The 16,881-nt window shown below is 43.2% G+C and overlaps 1 protein-coding gene across 1 annotated transcript in view; it reads right to left on the bottom strand.

The window, feature by feature from the left end:
• Positions 1 to 239: 239 nt before the first annotated feature.
• Positions 240 to 16,881, bottom strand: part of cpne4a (copine IVa) — a 97,610-nt gene continuing 80,968 nt past the window's right edge. The window contains exons 11-16 of the mRNA XM_040030895.1: positions 15,719 to 15,852; positions 14,553 to 14,607; positions 13,414 to 13,465; positions 7,319 to 7,452; positions 6,286 to 6,522; positions 240 to 3,842 (exon numbers count right to left, since the gene is read on the bottom strand). Of these exons, the coding sequence (XP_039886829.1) occupies positions 3,711 to 3,842; positions 6,286 to 6,522; positions 7,319 to 7,452; positions 13,414 to 13,465; positions 14,553 to 14,607; positions 15,719 to 15,852 (744 nt within the window). The 3' untranslated portion in view covers positions 240 to 3,710. The remainder of the gene's footprint in view (positions 3,843 to 6,285; positions 6,523 to 7,318; positions 7,453 to 13,413; positions 13,466 to 14,552; positions 14,608 to 15,718; positions 15,853 to 16,881) is intronic.

Below are 16,881 nucleotides of genomic sequence, written 5' to 3'. Positions count from 1 at the left end.
CTGCTCATAGGGGGTCATATGATTGTTGGGCTTTTCTCTGTATTATGGTGGAGCTTTTACCTGACGATATAAAGCACCTTGAGGTAACTGTTGTTGTGATTTGGTGCTATATAAATAAAGTTGAATTGAATTAAATGATTTGATTAATTGGTTGAATGAATAAAATATTTTAAATGCATTAAAAAAGTTGCATTGAACACATTAAACAGATTCACTAAAAATACCGAGACACTCGAAGCTTACTGATAAAACTTTATTATAAGTCAGTTTTTCATTGTTTTGCACACAATACTGCATGTTAACACAACACTAAGTCATGTGACTCAACACCTGTCCCCCACCTTTGCTCTTTGATCGACAGCAGAAATCAAAGTGTCTTAAAAAAATCTTTCATCGCTAAATGAAACGGTGCCTGTGCAGCAGCTCGAGTTCAACCTTGTGAGAAGGAAACATGTAAAGCACACGGAAGCTGAGCTGTCACTACTTCATATTCCAGCTCGTGTACAACGTGATAATTGTGCACACTTACTAATAAAAACACTTTGATTGTGTAAATATCATTACATTAAAATTCAATTAGAGAGGTGTAGTTTGATTCTTGCACAGAAAGCAACACAAGCGCTTTCAGCCACAGTAAAATGTTCAAAAATAAATGATTCATTTCATCATTTTCTAATATTAGATTTAAAGGTTTTCGGTTAAAATTAGCCAAAAAAGTAAAAACTTTAACGTTCACCATCATTATCAGCAGGTTAGCACATCACTGTCAAAAACTAAACTATACACAGTAGCTGCGTTTGGCCTCATTGGTACTTTTAAATGGATTTTCCTGTTATTACTGTGCAACTACCCGCTGTCAGTGCCGAGCTTTGCTTGGTTAGTCCGTGGTATTATATTATTAAATACCTCAGTTATTACCATGTTGTTAATGAGCTGCATGCAGAGAACTGTGAAAACATGCTGAATGAACATATGTGTAAAAATGCAGGTTTAAGTTATCACACACAGCTGTTTGGACACTTCTGATCCCTCTGAAGGATTTCACTAACCAACACCAAGAGGTGTGGCCGTATCTGTGACAGTGTCCTACAAACGTTTGGATGCTTCAGTAATTTGCAATAAACCTAAAAGACAACAAGCTTTTGTCTTCATTTTTTTTTTAAAACATGAAGACAAACGGACAGGTGTTGTGACACAACGTGACCAAAATCTATCACCATAATCTAGAAATTTCTCCAAAGATGCTCCATTTGTGCTTTTCAATCTACTCACACATCGTCATTTACATGTGAACATGCTTGAGAGTAGAACAGCCCCATCACTGGGCACATTGTAAACATAATTATTACTCATATTATTCACTACCAGGAAACAGAAACCACAAGGACCGCACAGTCCTGCATGGAGATTTGCATGCAAAACAACAGTTCATGCATCTGCCTGACCTGGAGATAAAAACTGTGGAGGATGCAGACGTCTGTGAAGGCAGCGCACTTGTTCCTCTGGCAGAGATCCAAAATGCTTTACTACATACGAACCTTACGAAATTTAGCAAAATCTCAATAAACTCTTATAAAAACAAATGAGGTGGGGGTGGGGTCATACATTCCTTCATCGACTGGTTCCCCGCCCGTCATGCTGTCTGCAGGGAAGCAGCGTTTAATTGGTCAGAGTTGCCCGTTTGTGTGCTTTTCCACTTAAAATGCTCCTGAACGCTACAGTCTGCTCAGCCTGCCGACCCTGCATGCACAGCGGATGCTAAAGGTGCTACGTTTGCAGTTTCCGGTGTGTACGCTGGGATGTGATGAATTCCTTCCTGACCTTCATGCTGTTCTTCCCTTTTGGGAATAACCCAGTTCTCAACCATTTTCCCTTATTTCTGCTGCAGGTCTAAATGAAGTTTCAGAATGTTGTTTCCACCCACAAAACGCCCCAGTTTGAGGAAAGCTCACTTTACTTTGTGAAGAGAATTTAGGGTGACTCGCTGAACATCGTTTTTTACGATCAGATAAAGCTAAACGATGAGATCCAGGCTTCGTTACACGTTTTTGTCATCGTCTTTTTGCAATGCTATACGCCAAAAAAAGATAAATCAATGGATACACTGACAAAACTTGCTAAATTAAAGTTTAGTTTGTCGAGCAGTTCCTTTTTAATGCCATGCTGGACTTAAAGTATCCATAATTTCCCTCTGACTGTGATGATGTCGGAGCGCTCAGCTCCACGGGTCACATCCTGGTCACCTCAAAATCCACAGGAAATCTCAGTGTTGCAGTGACAGCACCAAAACATTTTCACTAAACAGACACCAAGTTGTTTAATACTAGCAGTTTGCACAACATAGACAGGTCATGCTACCCTCTATATTCATTAGCTGTGACGGCCTCCAATCAAAAAGGTTCTTCACTCCATCGAATAAAAAAAATACGGTGAAATCTGGCCAATCAGCTGTTCAAGGCAGCGTCGCTGGACTACTTTTAAAGCGCTCCCTGGACGTTATGTTCCAATCACTTTCAGTTGTGTGTCTGTGGCGTGTGCTGGGTCTACTGTGCCAAAAAGGTGTTCAGATCATTTCAGGTCCCGGGTGAAATCACAGCTGTGAATGTTACTGCTGTTTGAACAGGACGTCTAGAGAGCGCCACACAGAGATGACCCTGAAGAACAGATTGGCCAATGAAACGAGCCTGTTCGATTCTTTTGATTCCACCACACACTCCACAAAAGCTCGCTGTGAGTTTTCAGAATCAGAAAGGGTTTTGAGCCTTGAGCAAAAATGCTGATGTGAACAGATCAGATTTAGTCTTTAAGGAGAATTATAACTTGGATGCCAGGATAGGCAGTGGTAACAAGTATTTATAGCAGAAAGTTTCTCATGACAAGATCCTCCTTCAGTTTCTTTCTCATCCAATGACACGGCCCATTTCCCCCGAAGCATGCTAACTAAAACTGATGTAATTCAAACGGCGTCTCTCTTGTTTTTGTTTTGAACCAAACTAACGTCGAGGTTTTCCCAGCTACAAAACAGGCTTCCATTATGTTGAACTAGCAGGTCAATCCTGACCCCAACAGACCGAGGTTTGCACAAAGCAGTCGACCTGAACAGACCCCAACAGAGAAAGAAGACAACCAGCAGCAGCAGCAGGATGGTGCGCGGTTGGTTATACCGACCGATTAACAACAAAGAGCAGCATTATAATAAGAAGACTGCTCCACGGCTAACGCAGCTAAATAATTAGTAGCTCTGCATCAGACTGAAAGCCGTGTTTCTTCTTATTGCACCCAAAATAAAAGCAGGTCTAAATAAAAACTTTGGCCACGATTTTCATAAAAGTGGAACAAACAGCTGATGCATCAGCAGGTTTTCTATTAACTTGTAAACAGCTCCACTTTTCCTTTAACTTCTGCTCCTTTTCCCCTCAGGCAGTGATCGTGATGAAGGATGATAGCATGCACCCTCAGGTAGATGACTGTATCGGCAAAAACGAGACCTGACCTGGTTCAGATTGGTGAAACTTAGACCCAGCACTAAGTCGACTCACGACTTCTACCCCAGAGACTGACGTCGTCTGCTCGGGTCTAAAGTAAGCCACGTTGTAATGATAGGACACTGCAGGTAGCACCTTCATCATCCGCATTAACAAAGAACAAAAGACAGTAAACATTTTTCTCAGCCCAGGTTGTGCTGTCCAGCGGCAGCTGTGGCAGTAGGCTCATGGACCAAATGGCCTGGAAGACTGGTACTGGCTGGGCACTTTGGGCTTGATGCCCTTGCTGTTGTAGTAGTCAACCACCTGGTTGGGCACTTCTGCTAGCACACTCTTAGCCAGAGCGGCTGGAGACGCCTGAGGAGGAGAGAGCAGAGCCGTCAGTTAAAACACAGAGTGCAGAGGGAAGAGTTGATCTTTAAATGTTCATAAAACTGCAGCTCAACACCTGCAGACCCCAACAACAGAATAGCTGCCCTTCTCCATCGCTGATAAAGCAGGTGTTTTACCTTGATCCATGGTGCACGTAGCTGATTTTGCTTTTTCTCTAAAACAAAGGTTCAATATTTTGCACATATCTTTTGGAAAATGTAAAATTACTAGTAACACACACTCGGATTAATGGAATAAAAACATAAGCAGCGACCTCGAAGGAAAAACTGGTAACGGTTCAGTGATTGTACTAAATTTGCTTCACATTCGGTGGCTGTAAGCAGCTGCAGGAACCTGCCGGCTGCCTAGAGCGACCACTTGTGATTGCACGGGTCGCTCTAGTGATGAGGAAGTGATGATGGCTTCCTGTCTCCCAACAGTCACACTGCCTCTCAGACGGATTCACAAAGACTTGCCAATAACTGAAGTCTAATTTATAAAAGATCGCCAAAATATTGCAATTAATCTGAGTCAGTCTGTGATGATGAATCTCTTTGCAAGAGGAGACTCACTCATTTGGTTGCTGACTGGTTGCAGACTGGTTGCTGACTGGTTGCAGACTGGTTGCAGACTGGTTGCACTCCTGTATAAAAGCAAGTTGCTGAGGGATTTCCTTGCAACCACTTTCTGAATCTGTCTGACTCTGTCTTATCGCTCTGTTGCACACAGTTGCAGTAACTTTGGTCGTGCCGTGGTCTCAGTGTTTTCCTCAGTGCGAGAGTGGCGTAAAAGCAGCAGCATAAATAAACCAGACCCTCAAATCCGAGCATGTGCATGTGCTGCAGATGGAATTTAATCTGATGTTTTGTTTTGTAGAAGGTAGAACAACTTAAGACACGGTCTTTAAATTTCATTTCAGCGTCTTCCCCTCGGGAAAAATCCCAGACAGCGGTAATTGTTTGAAGCAGCGTCAGTCGCAGCCTCTCGTCTCTGCCTCGTTCTGCTGCTGTCAAATAAAAATTGCTTCTCTTGGGGTCCAAAGACAGAAACTCTCATTCATCACAGAATAAATGCAGGAGAATGAATCTTCTCAACGAGTCCGAACTGTGAATCTCTCGTACTGTACTGTCACTACACTCAGACTGAAAATTCATTCGAGTGAAATAAAGAATTTTCCACTTGAGACTGGCCGGCAGATTGTCCCCATTTCCCTTCTTATAGGGTGAAAACAGATTTTTTCAACAACTTCACAGCCTCTCCTCTCGTCCTCCTCCACTTCCAATATGCTCCGATCATGAATTTAAATCACTTCCTCCTCTCAGTTTATTGCTTTCCATCACTTCCCTGTCGTCCGCTGTTATTTTAGGGTCACATGCAATTATATTTAAACACTGCATCTCCCATCAACAAGAGAGTTTCCAAATGAACACACCATCTGGTGCTCTAATTAGAGGTTTGTAACTGCTGAACAACAGAGAAAGTGTTTCTAATAATTTACACAAACATGCTTCATAATAACAAACACAAAAAAGTGAGGTTAAAGGTTTGTAAACATCAGTGAAGATGTGAGAAAAACATAAATAATATCTTATAGGTAAAAATATATGCAATTTAATTTTTATTATAGGGCGACAGCGACGAGTCATTGTTCAGGTCTTCATTTTGACCCACTCTCCTTTACAGCGGCGCTTCAGGTCTTCGGGCCTGCAGCATTATTCATGCACAGCTCTCTGAGCTCTGGACTCTGGACCGTTACAGAGCCTTCGTTCGTTTCTTTCGCCGCTGTGCTCGGGGTCATTGTCCTGTTCATGACCCAGTTTGGGCCGAGCTCTGGCCGTGGGTTCATGGAGACTCAGTGACTGCAAGGGGATGAAACCCTCATTGCTCCATCACCGTGCCAACAGGTGATACAACGTGTTTGTCCTGATATGACGTGTTTGATTTTACCCACACATGCTGCACGTGATGAACAAACATCTCCCATTTGTTCCAGAAGTCTCCAGAGGCTTTGCAAACCTGATCCCTGCTGCCGTGTTTCTTTTTTGGAGAGATGCTTTCTCTTCCAAACAAGCCACACTTGTTCAGTCGTCTTCTAATTGTTCTGTCATGAACTTTGACCTTTAACAGGTGACCTGAGGCCCGTGAAGTCTGAGCATTGCATTGTGCTAACACACCTGAATCCTTCAGAACTGCAAAGTGCCCAAACGTCTACACTTATACAGGCGCTCACAGCTGCTGAGGAGCAGTTAGCCTGATTCCTCTGGAGTTTCCACATGACTCTAAAAACCAACCGGTCACAGATGTAACACGGCAGGAGTTACACGTGTTCACCATAACCAGTTATTATGTGTTAGTTCAACGAGCACGTTCGCTGTGTGAGTATGACGTTGCTCTGACACGGTACAGTTTTCGAACACGATGGACTCACGTGTTTGAAGTTGCGGAAGGGGACGAACTGAACGATGTCCCGGAGGACGGGCTCTCCTTTGGGTGAGCGCAGGATCCCGTCGTCGCCGTCCAGCATCTGCATGTCGCTGAAGTCGGCGTTCCCGACCCCAACGATGATGATGGACATGGGGAGGTGGGAAGCCTGAACGATGGCCTCCCTCGTGTCGGCCATGTCGGTGATGACGCCGTCTGTCAGGATCAGCAGGATGAAGTATTGCTGGAGGATTGAACATGAAGAGACCCAGTCAGACCAGCTCCTGCGGCCAGAACTATCAGTTTAAATCCAGCAGGTTTTAAAAGAAGCAGTGGCAGCATTTCAAATTATATACATATATATGTGTGTGTGTGTGGTTCGTCTACGTTTCTGTGCAGTGTGGCTTAAAGTGGATGAAGAGAAACCGGTGAAGAAATCCCAGCGGAGTCATTATAGCAGCCTTGTTAGCGACCGAGCCGGCGTCTCAAAGCCTTTTCTTCCTGTTTCTAATTGCACAATCTTTAAACTGTACTCTGTGAGGAGTGTTTGTCATAAAAGTCTGGTTCATTTTATTATTATTATGTTTTTATTTGAAGATCAAACAATAACTGAAAGTGTTGAATTGCCAGCCAGCCTGCTCAAATCTGCCCTCTTGGCTGGCAGCCTTTCCCTGAGCTCGGTGTTTTGATGTGGGTAGCTCAGGGTGAAGCTTTGAAGTGTAGTTTCTGGTTGCAGTTAAGGACGCTCTTTCCTCGGCCTTTAAATACAATCATTTTGTCAAAAGTCATCAGCCACGGTTTGTGGTGGGGACGGCACTGGTCCTGACCCGTTTGCCTCGTGTTTCCATGCAGCAGGAACTCTTTTGCACCATTTTTCGAGCAGCATGGCTAATATCTGAGGCAGCGCTGCGTGCTCCCGGGATGATAGTCCCGTGGTACCAGTACACAAAGAGACATTGTGCATATTCCTGAGACACAGGTATGAAAAAGGTTTCCTGTCTGAAAACTTTATTGGAACATGAAACTAGATCGCGTCTCACCATGGCCTCTTTGGTGTGCACCTCCTGCGAGGCAGACTTGGCGACTTTCTGGATGATGGGGGCGATGTTGGTGGGGCCGTAGAGCTGCAGCTTTGGTAGGCAGGCCTGGTACGCCTCTACCACACCCTGGATGCCTGACAGGACACAAAAACAATCAGAGACAGTCTGGTTCCTAAAAACTAGAACCAGACAAAGCCAGAGCTGTCTTGGGTTTGGTTACCAGTTGTTCTTGACAGTAAATCTCGTCTCTACCTGAAGATTCTCGGTCATAGAACGAGCATTTCTACCTGTAGATCCACAGCTGTGCACACCTCTTCATTCAGGGTTTTAATCAAACTTTTGCCTCCTTATAAAGCAGAAATCACCAGCTTTGAATCAGAACAAGCTGCCGTTTGTTCTATTAACAGGTGAAAAAGGCTGTTGTTGGAAAAAGTCTCTGTTTGTTTGTCCAGTTTTGGGGGATTCAGAGCTTTTAACTGTGGATGATTCGTGCGTGATGCTGATAATATAACACGTTGGGAGCATGATTGCTCTTTTCCTGATAAAGCCGACAGTGGACGTGTTCCCTGTACCTTTAGTGGTTTTCCCTCGAGTAGCAGCTCACTAATCACATCCACACCCAGTAATTTTGTTCAGTGAGCAGGCAGGAAGCCGCTCGGTCCACGAAGAGCTTCAGGTTTCTGCGCCCGTGTGATGCACCTGTACACTGGATCGCTGTTAACCATGCTGGCTAGCGTTAGCTGCACCTTCGTGGTCACTTGATCACATGTGAAGTTATTTTAGAGCTTCAAAAATTAATTCTACTTTATTTGGGCTACAGAAACCAGTAGTGACATCATGGTTCCTGTTACATCATTTATATACAGTCCGCGATCTTAAAGGTGTGCTTTAAATATAAATTTGTGGGCAGTTTTGTCTTTTATAACCTTTGTATAAAGATTCACTTCTGTATCTTTATATTTGTGTTTTTATGTGTTTCATGATTTCATTTTTTTATCATTATTATTAAATTTACTGATGCTTCATGTTTGTAGTTTGTTTCTTGCTCCGCCTCTCTCTGCGTTAGTGTCGCTGTTGCTCTGGACTTGCTCTGCCAGCCTCGTGTTTTTGGCGACGCGTCCCTGACGAAGCATCGCTGTCGTGCCCGAAGCTCGTTCGTTACACCCCACGCTTTGGTCCGTCTCTCCGGGTCCTTTCAGAGGCATCCCAGCATGCCCGGAGGCAACGCTGTGATTTACTGTCTGAAGGTCATCAGGAAGACGCACTCAGACTTAATTAAGAGCGTCGGGGTTGAAGTGTCTCTGAGCTGATCGATGACCTTTAGCAGCCAAGAGTGCGAGAGGCCTTTATCTAAACACTGTCTGCCTGTCTCCCCTCAAAACCAGGAGGAAACAGCTGTGAGGTCAGAGCAGCAACTCCAGCTGTCAACATCTGTATGTCTAAAGCAACAGCTCCGATAAAATGACTCTGCCTTATTTTCACTTTTCCATTTAAGAAGAAAGTCAAAATGTAACACTTGTCAATGTTTTAGCTGTCGGGAAGTTTTCTTTTTTGTTTCTTCTCTGCCGCGTCCGCCATCTTCGTGCTAAAACTGGTTCCTGATTGGCCCAAAGCTGTCGGGTTTCCTGCATCTCACCTACGAGGCGCCACAGGCCCAGACCACCAGCTTCTTTCACTGTGAGTGACGGCTCCACTCTGAGCCCCGCCCATGTGACTCGACTCCTCCCCCGTCCCTATGGGAGAGTCCAGACCCCCTGCAGAGGATACTCAGTTACACCAAGGCCTCTTTGTTTCAGTCACTACGTAGAGATCGAGGTACATCGAGCACGGCATCGACAGCAAACGCATCACTGCCAACGCTGCACCGCTCATCTGTCAGCTTCCCCTGACGTGCTTCAATTTCCCCACCGGAGGCTCCAGGAGGCTCCGCCTTTACAAAAATGTTCGAATTATATTAATGATGTTTCTCAATTACTGCTTACAAAACACGTGTTCTTTCTTTGTATGTGTTTGAGTGAACGATGTATTCACGCTATGCAGTCATCATAGTCAGGATGTTTTTCATCTTTGTTAGCAGCGTTGGGTAAAATGCGTTCCACACTGCTGAGGAAAATATCTGTAATGTGCAGCTTTAGATTTATTTATACTGCATTTCAAAGACACTGAGGAGTTGATTCAGACTGCCAGTGTTAGTACACGAGGTTAGTCACAGAGGTACACACTGCTGAACGATTATTTTACACTTTAATCAGGAACGAGCACAGAAAATCTCTCTAACGTCTTTTGATTTTTTTCTGATTTTAAATTCATAAATGAATATTTCAAACATTTAGATGAGGTCAGATATCAGCTGTGAATCCTCTGAGTTCTAGTTTAGAGGTTTAATTCACAAATGCCTGTTGGCCTGTTTGAGTATTCGCAGCCTTCGGGCAAATGTTCTTTCACTCATTGAATATTGATCAAGTCTCACGGTGTCTGAAATTGATGTCGCTTGATGTTAACGGCCTGGGTTATCCAATCAAAAGAGCCAGAGTATTAACAAAAATTTAAAAAGAAAATAAGGATGTAATCTTTCTGCAGGAAACCCATTTGTCACCACAAGAGAACGAAAAATTAAAGAAACTTGGATGTAGAAAAACATATTATAGCTCCCATATCAACAGCCATAAAAGAGGCGTGGCCATTCTTATGGCGAACAATTTGTCATTCGAACTCTTTAAAGAAATAAAAGATAAAGAAGGACGGTGCATCATTGTGAAGGGCAAAGCTTTAAATAGTATCTTGACTCTTGTCTGCACCAAATAGTCCCAAATCATTCTTTAAAGACCTTTTTGACCCAATCTCAGTGGAGGCAGAGGGTATGTGTATTTGTGCAGGAGACTTCAACGTAATATTGAATTATTATTTGGACACAACTAGTCAAACTAGATGCAAAACACATATAAGCAGACACTTAGACTTGACACATTACTCAATTCCACACTCAGTGCACACCCGGATTGATTATTTCTTAATGCAAAAGGAAGAATGTCACAGAGTGTTTGACTGTAGAATCGGGGTAGTGGATGTCTCAGATCATAACGCGATTTTTCTGACAATTCAGCTGGACTCACTTCCAAGGAACAAAGGAGCCTTAATGTAGGGCTCCTGAATAATGAATCTATTACATATGATATTAAACAAGAAATAGATGCAATCATTAAAGAGAATGACAACGGAGAAGTGAACCCTCTAATTCTTTGGGATTCAATGAAAGCTGTTCTGCGGGGAAGCTTGACAGCAAAAGCTTCTTTTGTTAAAAAAAAAAAAAAAGAATTGAAAAATATAATCAACTGACGAAAAATTTAAAAGAGCTGGAACAAACCTTCAGGACTAAAAGGGACCCCATAACACAGAGACAAATCTTAGAGGTCTAAATACAAATAGAAAATATTGAATCAGGAAGCAGAAAGAAAGGCAAGATATTTGAAACTAAATTATTACGACCTAGGCCCTAAATCTGCCAAATTATTCGCTCGCAGACTGCAAAAGCAGCAGATAGATACAGCAATACACAAAATTAGAAACCCTATAACTCAAGAGTTGGAAGCTAAACCGGAAGAAATAGAAAACATTTTCAACAATTACTACCAAAATCTCTATATGCAAGAAGGAAATGTAGATGTACAATCAATAAAATAATGTTTGTACTCACTAGACCTACCTACCATTGGAAAAACCAAAACGAAGTACTTACTAAGGAAATCGCAGTAGAAGAACTGAATAAGGCAATCAATAGACTGAAAGCCAACAAAACCCCAGGCAGTGACGGGTTCCCTGCAGAATGGCAGAAGGTATTTCAGGAGAAGCTTAACCCTATCCTGCTAAGAACTCTGAATTGGATAATAAAGAACGGCCCGATACCCCCGTCGTGGAATGATGCTATCCTGTCTTTGATCCCCAAGGAAGGAAAGGATAGAGATAACTGTGCAAATTACAGACCGATATCGATCCTACATGTAGACTACAAATTACACATACTTCATAAAATTGATAGCAATAAATGGGATGCAGCTCTTATTAGTCCGGACGCCGAAAAGGCTTTCGACAGGGTTGGGTGGGGATTCTTGTATCAGACCTTAGAAAGATTTGGTTTCACTCAAGACTCAATAAAATTTATATATTAATATAAAAGGGATCTTTATAGGAAAAAGGGAACATAAAATAGGATTATTTGCAGAGAATGTAATATTTGAATTGGAAAACCAGGATTTTTTTCGATATCTACAACTTCGAGATTATTACAATAAAGAGATAGCTGAGGCTGAGATGATTAACCCTCTAATTGAAACAATGTGCGACGCCTACCAGCAGAAAACTACTAAACTAGCATCCAAATTATACTCCAATTTGATGATGAATCAAAGATTTACCTCTTTATATGTAAAGACAAAATGGGAACAGGAACTAAAACTATCAATCACAGATGAAACATGGTGCCAGTTATGTGGTTCACTTCAAACGTCTACAAATTCCCTACAGTGGCGGGAATTTAATTGGAAATGCCTTATTGGGTTTTTTATCACTCCTCACATTAGGAGTAAGCAGGTGGGCACACAGCAGCCTTGTTGGAGAAACTGTGGTGAATTGGCAGCTAACCACTCCCATATCTTCTGGTCTTGCTCTAAAATTAACCCATTCTGGACAACAGTTAATGAGACCTTACAAAAAGTCTTTGGTTACAAGGTCCCTGAGGACTGTACTGCTTTGTTTTGAGGAAATATTGATGATAGAGTTAAAAGAGAGGACTTATATTTAACTAAGATTCTTCTTACAGCAGCAAGAAAAGCCATTACCAGGCTGTGGCTTAAGCCTTTAAGACCTACCATAGAACCAAGTCCGCCAGAGCTTATAGTATATTTTTACATGCTGTGGAGCCATTTTTGGGAGCATTTCAAGTTGATATACATCAATACAACCGTTATAGCCCAAATTTTAATAATATGTCTGCATTAAGTGCATAGTAATTACATAAATTGCAAAAAAGTGCAATAAACTACAAAAAAAATTGAAAATCGTTTTTGTTTTTTTAACATATATTTCTAGTTACAGAAATTTAAGAGGCTTATCCCTCAAAACTGTAAATACAAAAAAGTTGCACAAACTAGTTTCCAACCACAGGAAATTTATTTTAAGTGTCTTCATAGTTTTATTTTTGAAATACACCAATTTTTATACACTGCAGGAAAAACGAAAATAAATATTATACTGCAAATTTGCAAAAAAGCAGCATGTGCATCAAAATAAACTATTTCCAGCAGTGCAATATGAGTCCTAAGCATCCCAGAAACGACACAGAAAGTCATAAAGTCAAACATAACTTTTAAAAACACAAGTATAGGCTCATGAGGCACTGATGGTAAAAAACTACATTTTCGCGAAAATGACATCACTTCCGGTTTCGGGCAGGTCATGGCGGACATGCGACAGTTCGCGCTGATGGACGTAGGAAGTGTTACAAACAGCTGATCGGATTGGCAAAGCGTGTTTGTGGAATATTATGTTTTTGTTGCTGCAAGCGCTTTTATGCAGTTTTTGCAAAGCTTTATGTGGAAGGAAACCGTGACCTAGGAATAGCTGATGGCATAAGATGTAAGTACAACTCCTCCGGTTTCATATGCAAAACAAATTATTGCGCTAGCTTACGTGGTTGCAGATCTACCGGGATTTAAAAATAGTTACGCAAAACGGAGCGTGCCGCTCCGACCGGCTTTAAAGGGTTAACCTCCGTGAAGAAGAAGAAGACGACACGTTTGCAAATACTGAATCTGGATGTAATACTTTCCTCCTTGTCTTTTGTGTGGACGACTCTCCTACGTGGCTTCTATGATCACCTCATCACTTTAAGGCAAAATAAAAAATAAAACACTTCCCAGTTTAGGAAATCAAACCGAGCCTACAGGAAACATCAGCGGCGCGGTGAACGGTTCTTCCTGATTCGCTGTCACCATCAAACTCATTCTCACTTCAAACAGCTTCTGAAGCTCGCTGTCAAATATTTGAGTGGTTTTTCTGCCTGTTTTTAATTTTCAACGACAGGAAATCAAAGAACCTACCTGCACACTCCGGGTTCTCCTCATTAAAATTCACTGCGAAGTCGTGGGAGACCTGGAGCAGAGAGGGGGAGGGAGGGGGAGGGAGGAGGAACAGGAAGTCTGTTTGATCTCTGCATCAAAAAAAACAACCTGCAGAAAGAAAACTCACAAAATAAACTCTTCACCTTCATCCCTCTTCATCGCTTCCTGCTCTTCTTCTTCTTGACATCTGAGTAGTTACCTGCCCCCTCCCTCCCCCCGCCTCACAGCACACTCACAGGACAGGTGAGTTTCTAGTCTAACCGACAGGCGAGGGAGCGCTGAGAAAGATTAAAGCTGTAAGCTTTGTAAAGCAAACTGAAGCCACAGAGGAGCTGCAGTTCCAGCGCTCGGTGTTTTTACACTACAGCGTTCAGAGGAAGTGGGCGTGGTCTGCACAGCGCGCTCGTTCCTGCCCTAACCTGGTGCAGGTTAGGGCAGCAGGGAGCTGCTTTATCCAGATACGAGCTGAACGTAGACAGGAGTTCACAGAGTTAATATTCTTCCTGTGTGAGACACACTCGTCAGACGTGTGATCAAATATTTTCAGGAATCAGTTTCTGAAAATCAAAGACTGATTTAAATGATTTCACTTTGGCTGCTTGAGGGATCTCCTCGAGCAGCTGCGGACTGATTCCAGCTCGGCTGCTAATGTCTGGCTGTTCTCTCCCAGTGAACCTCTGTGTATTTGTGTATGTGTGCTGACAGGGATGTGCGTCTCCTCCCAGGATCAAACTTCCACTGTGTACGCCTCCACACTCAGGAAAAAGTTCCTGATCACATTAGACAAAGTGTCTTCCTATTGTTGATTAATGTAACGCTGTGTAAGCTGAAGGCTGTTTAATATTCTTGACTAATCTTGTTCCGGCTGCGTGCCGCGCGGTATTTTCAGGGCGCCGACTCGGACTCTGAATGGAGCTAATCAGGACTTTGAAAGCTGATTTGAATGCAGCGTCAGACCGCCAACCAAAGGCTGCTGCACAGGAAAGGAAGCATTCAGCCGGCAGCACCCCGGGGAGGGGATGAGGGCAGGGAGGTGGGAAGGTAATCACAGGGTCAGCCTCAGCCTCTGCAGACAGAGTGCATGCTGGTAACGCCGATGAGCCGGGCTGTTAAATTACCTTGTAGTCTGGAGGGATCCGAGCTCCGAAGCCGAACGCCGGGAACATTTTGTCACTGAAAGGAAAAAAGACAAAAAAAGTAAAGGTGAAGAAGGAAAAGAGACTCTGGTGGAGCTTTCTGATTGGATACTTGAACACAAAGCAGAAGAAATGTCTGCTGATCGGCTGAGAAGTGATTACTTCCTTACATCACTGTGATGTTAGGAATCTCTGTCTGATTCATCTAAAATTCAATTAAATACATTCTGTGAGTTAGACCAGCGGTCCCCAACCCCCGGGCCTCGGACCGGTACCGGTCCATGAGTCGTTTGGTACCGGGCCGCGAGAGTTGAGGCTCAGGTGTGAAATGTTTGGTTTTCAGGGTTTTTATCGGTTTTCAGCGTTATTTTGTTATCGTTTTTATCGTTAACTCTGTTTTCCTGGGTCTTTTCACGTCTGTTATGAATAAATCTTCTTTTTTTTCAGTACCGGTACTAGTTTTATTTTCTTGTATTTAGGCCGGTCCGTGAAAATATTGTCGGGCATAAACCGGTCCGTGGTGCGAAAAAGGTTGGAGACCGCTGAGCTAGATGTTTGACCTGTTGCTAGCTTAGCACGAGGACTGAAGTGTAGAAGACCGCTAACTCGAAACTGACTTTACTCCTTTCCAGCTTCTTGGACTCTGCAAGAGTAGCTTTGTGTGATTCATAGTTAACAGTAATCGTGTTAGTCGGCCTCGTGATGTGTGCTAGTGCAGCTAAGTACACAGCAGCCATATTATTGGTCAGATGATGTCATTCAAAAGGCTCAGATCTCCAGTTCAGGTGAAGCTAGCAGACAGCTAGCGGCTACAGCCGCCTGTCAGTCAAAGAGGCCACGCCCACGTTGGGAGTGTAACCAGGCAGGATAATAATAAATATTAATAATGTATACTTTGTTGACCTGTAGGGAACTTCTCTGCATTTGCCCCACTCACTCAGTGAAGCAGTGGGCAGCCACTGGGCGCCCGGGGAGCAGTGAGCAGGGACGGTACCTCGCTCAGGGGTACCTCAGGGTAGCCGTTCAGTGGATTCGGCCACTCTACCTACTGAGCCATCGCTGCTCATAAGTGATGTTTCTTTAATCTTGTGAGTACATGAGCACAGTAATGAATGGAGCTTTGTGATTGGCTGCTGAGTTGAAGCGACCTGTCGTAGTCCTGGCAGATTTCTCCCACGGCCACCAGAGCCTTCAGGTACTCGTTGGGCTGGTACGGGTGGATGTAGTGCAGGGAGCAGCTGTTCCGAGGGTCTCCGTTGGATGCTGTGAAGTCGATGGCGACCTGCAGAGACAGCAGCCAATCAGGTATCAGAACCAGTCAGAGTCCCTCAGAGAAGCCACACAAGAGCAGGAGGGAATGATGTGACTGTATGTTTGTCGGTGCCATTACAGAGACTGATTTTTATCCTCATTTATGATTGTAAAGAAGCAGGCATGTCTAGATTTAATTGATTTTTATTGGTTATTTGGCTGAAATGAGCCTTTGAGGGTTCAAAGGTCGTGTCCACCAGAACCTAAGGCACGGACCATCTTTCTTCATTTATGGTTTTTGTTCATTTTGGGCCTCAAACTGATCCGTGTGAAGAAAATAAGGATGGTGCTGAGAACGTGAGCGAAGCTTTTAGTTACATTTCCTCTAAATCGAACATATTTGTTTTTATTGTTTTCATTTCTTTTTAGTTTTTGCTGTGTGTGCAGTGTTTTGTTGCTTTTATTGGTTTCATTTTGTGCGCTTGCTCCCTTTTGATTGTTTTGTCATTGTTTGTGGGGCCTTTGAGTGCTCTGTGAAGCAGTTCGGTGCCTCTGGGTGAAATGTGCTGTATAAATGCATCGGCTTCACGTCAGCAGCAGCTCAGCTGAAGAAGAAGAAAAGCAGTTATGTTCAGAGAGCCGCAGAAAGAGCTCCGAGACGTCAGAAGGTCTGAATCATTGATGAGTCGATGACGACGGCTGCGGACGCTCGTGGGTTACTGAATGAGCTTCACGGGCGATAAACGACCACAACCAGACGCAAAATGACTCGACTGCAAAAACACACTGCAGATCTGAAGTCAGGCGTACAGATACGAGCACACGTGTGCTTAAAACCAGCAAATATGACTTTACTGTTTAACATGCAAGAGTAAGTCATGCTGTCAACTCAACTCAAACAATGAAGTTCAGAATGACTGAAGCAAAAGAACGATTGTTTCATATGAAGCTGAAACAGATGAAATCAAGAAGAGGAAGTGAATTCAAAGGATTTTTAGTATTGTTCAAAAAGTGCCATTCGAATACTCGTCCATTTAGAAAATGCATTTAAACAATAAGA

Source organism: Simochromis diagramma, unplaced genomic scaffold (assembly GCF_900408965.1).
Source record: "Simochromis diagramma unplaced genomic scaffold, fSimDia1.1 OVJJ01000361.1, whole genome shotgun sequence".
In the NCBI taxonomy this organism is placed as follows: Eukaryota; Metazoa; Chordata; class Actinopteri; order Cichliformes; family Cichlidae; genus Simochromis; species Simochromis diagramma.
The sequence above is the reverse complement of the archived record's forward strand: the minus strand, read 5'-3'. Positions and strand labels throughout refer to the sequence as shown.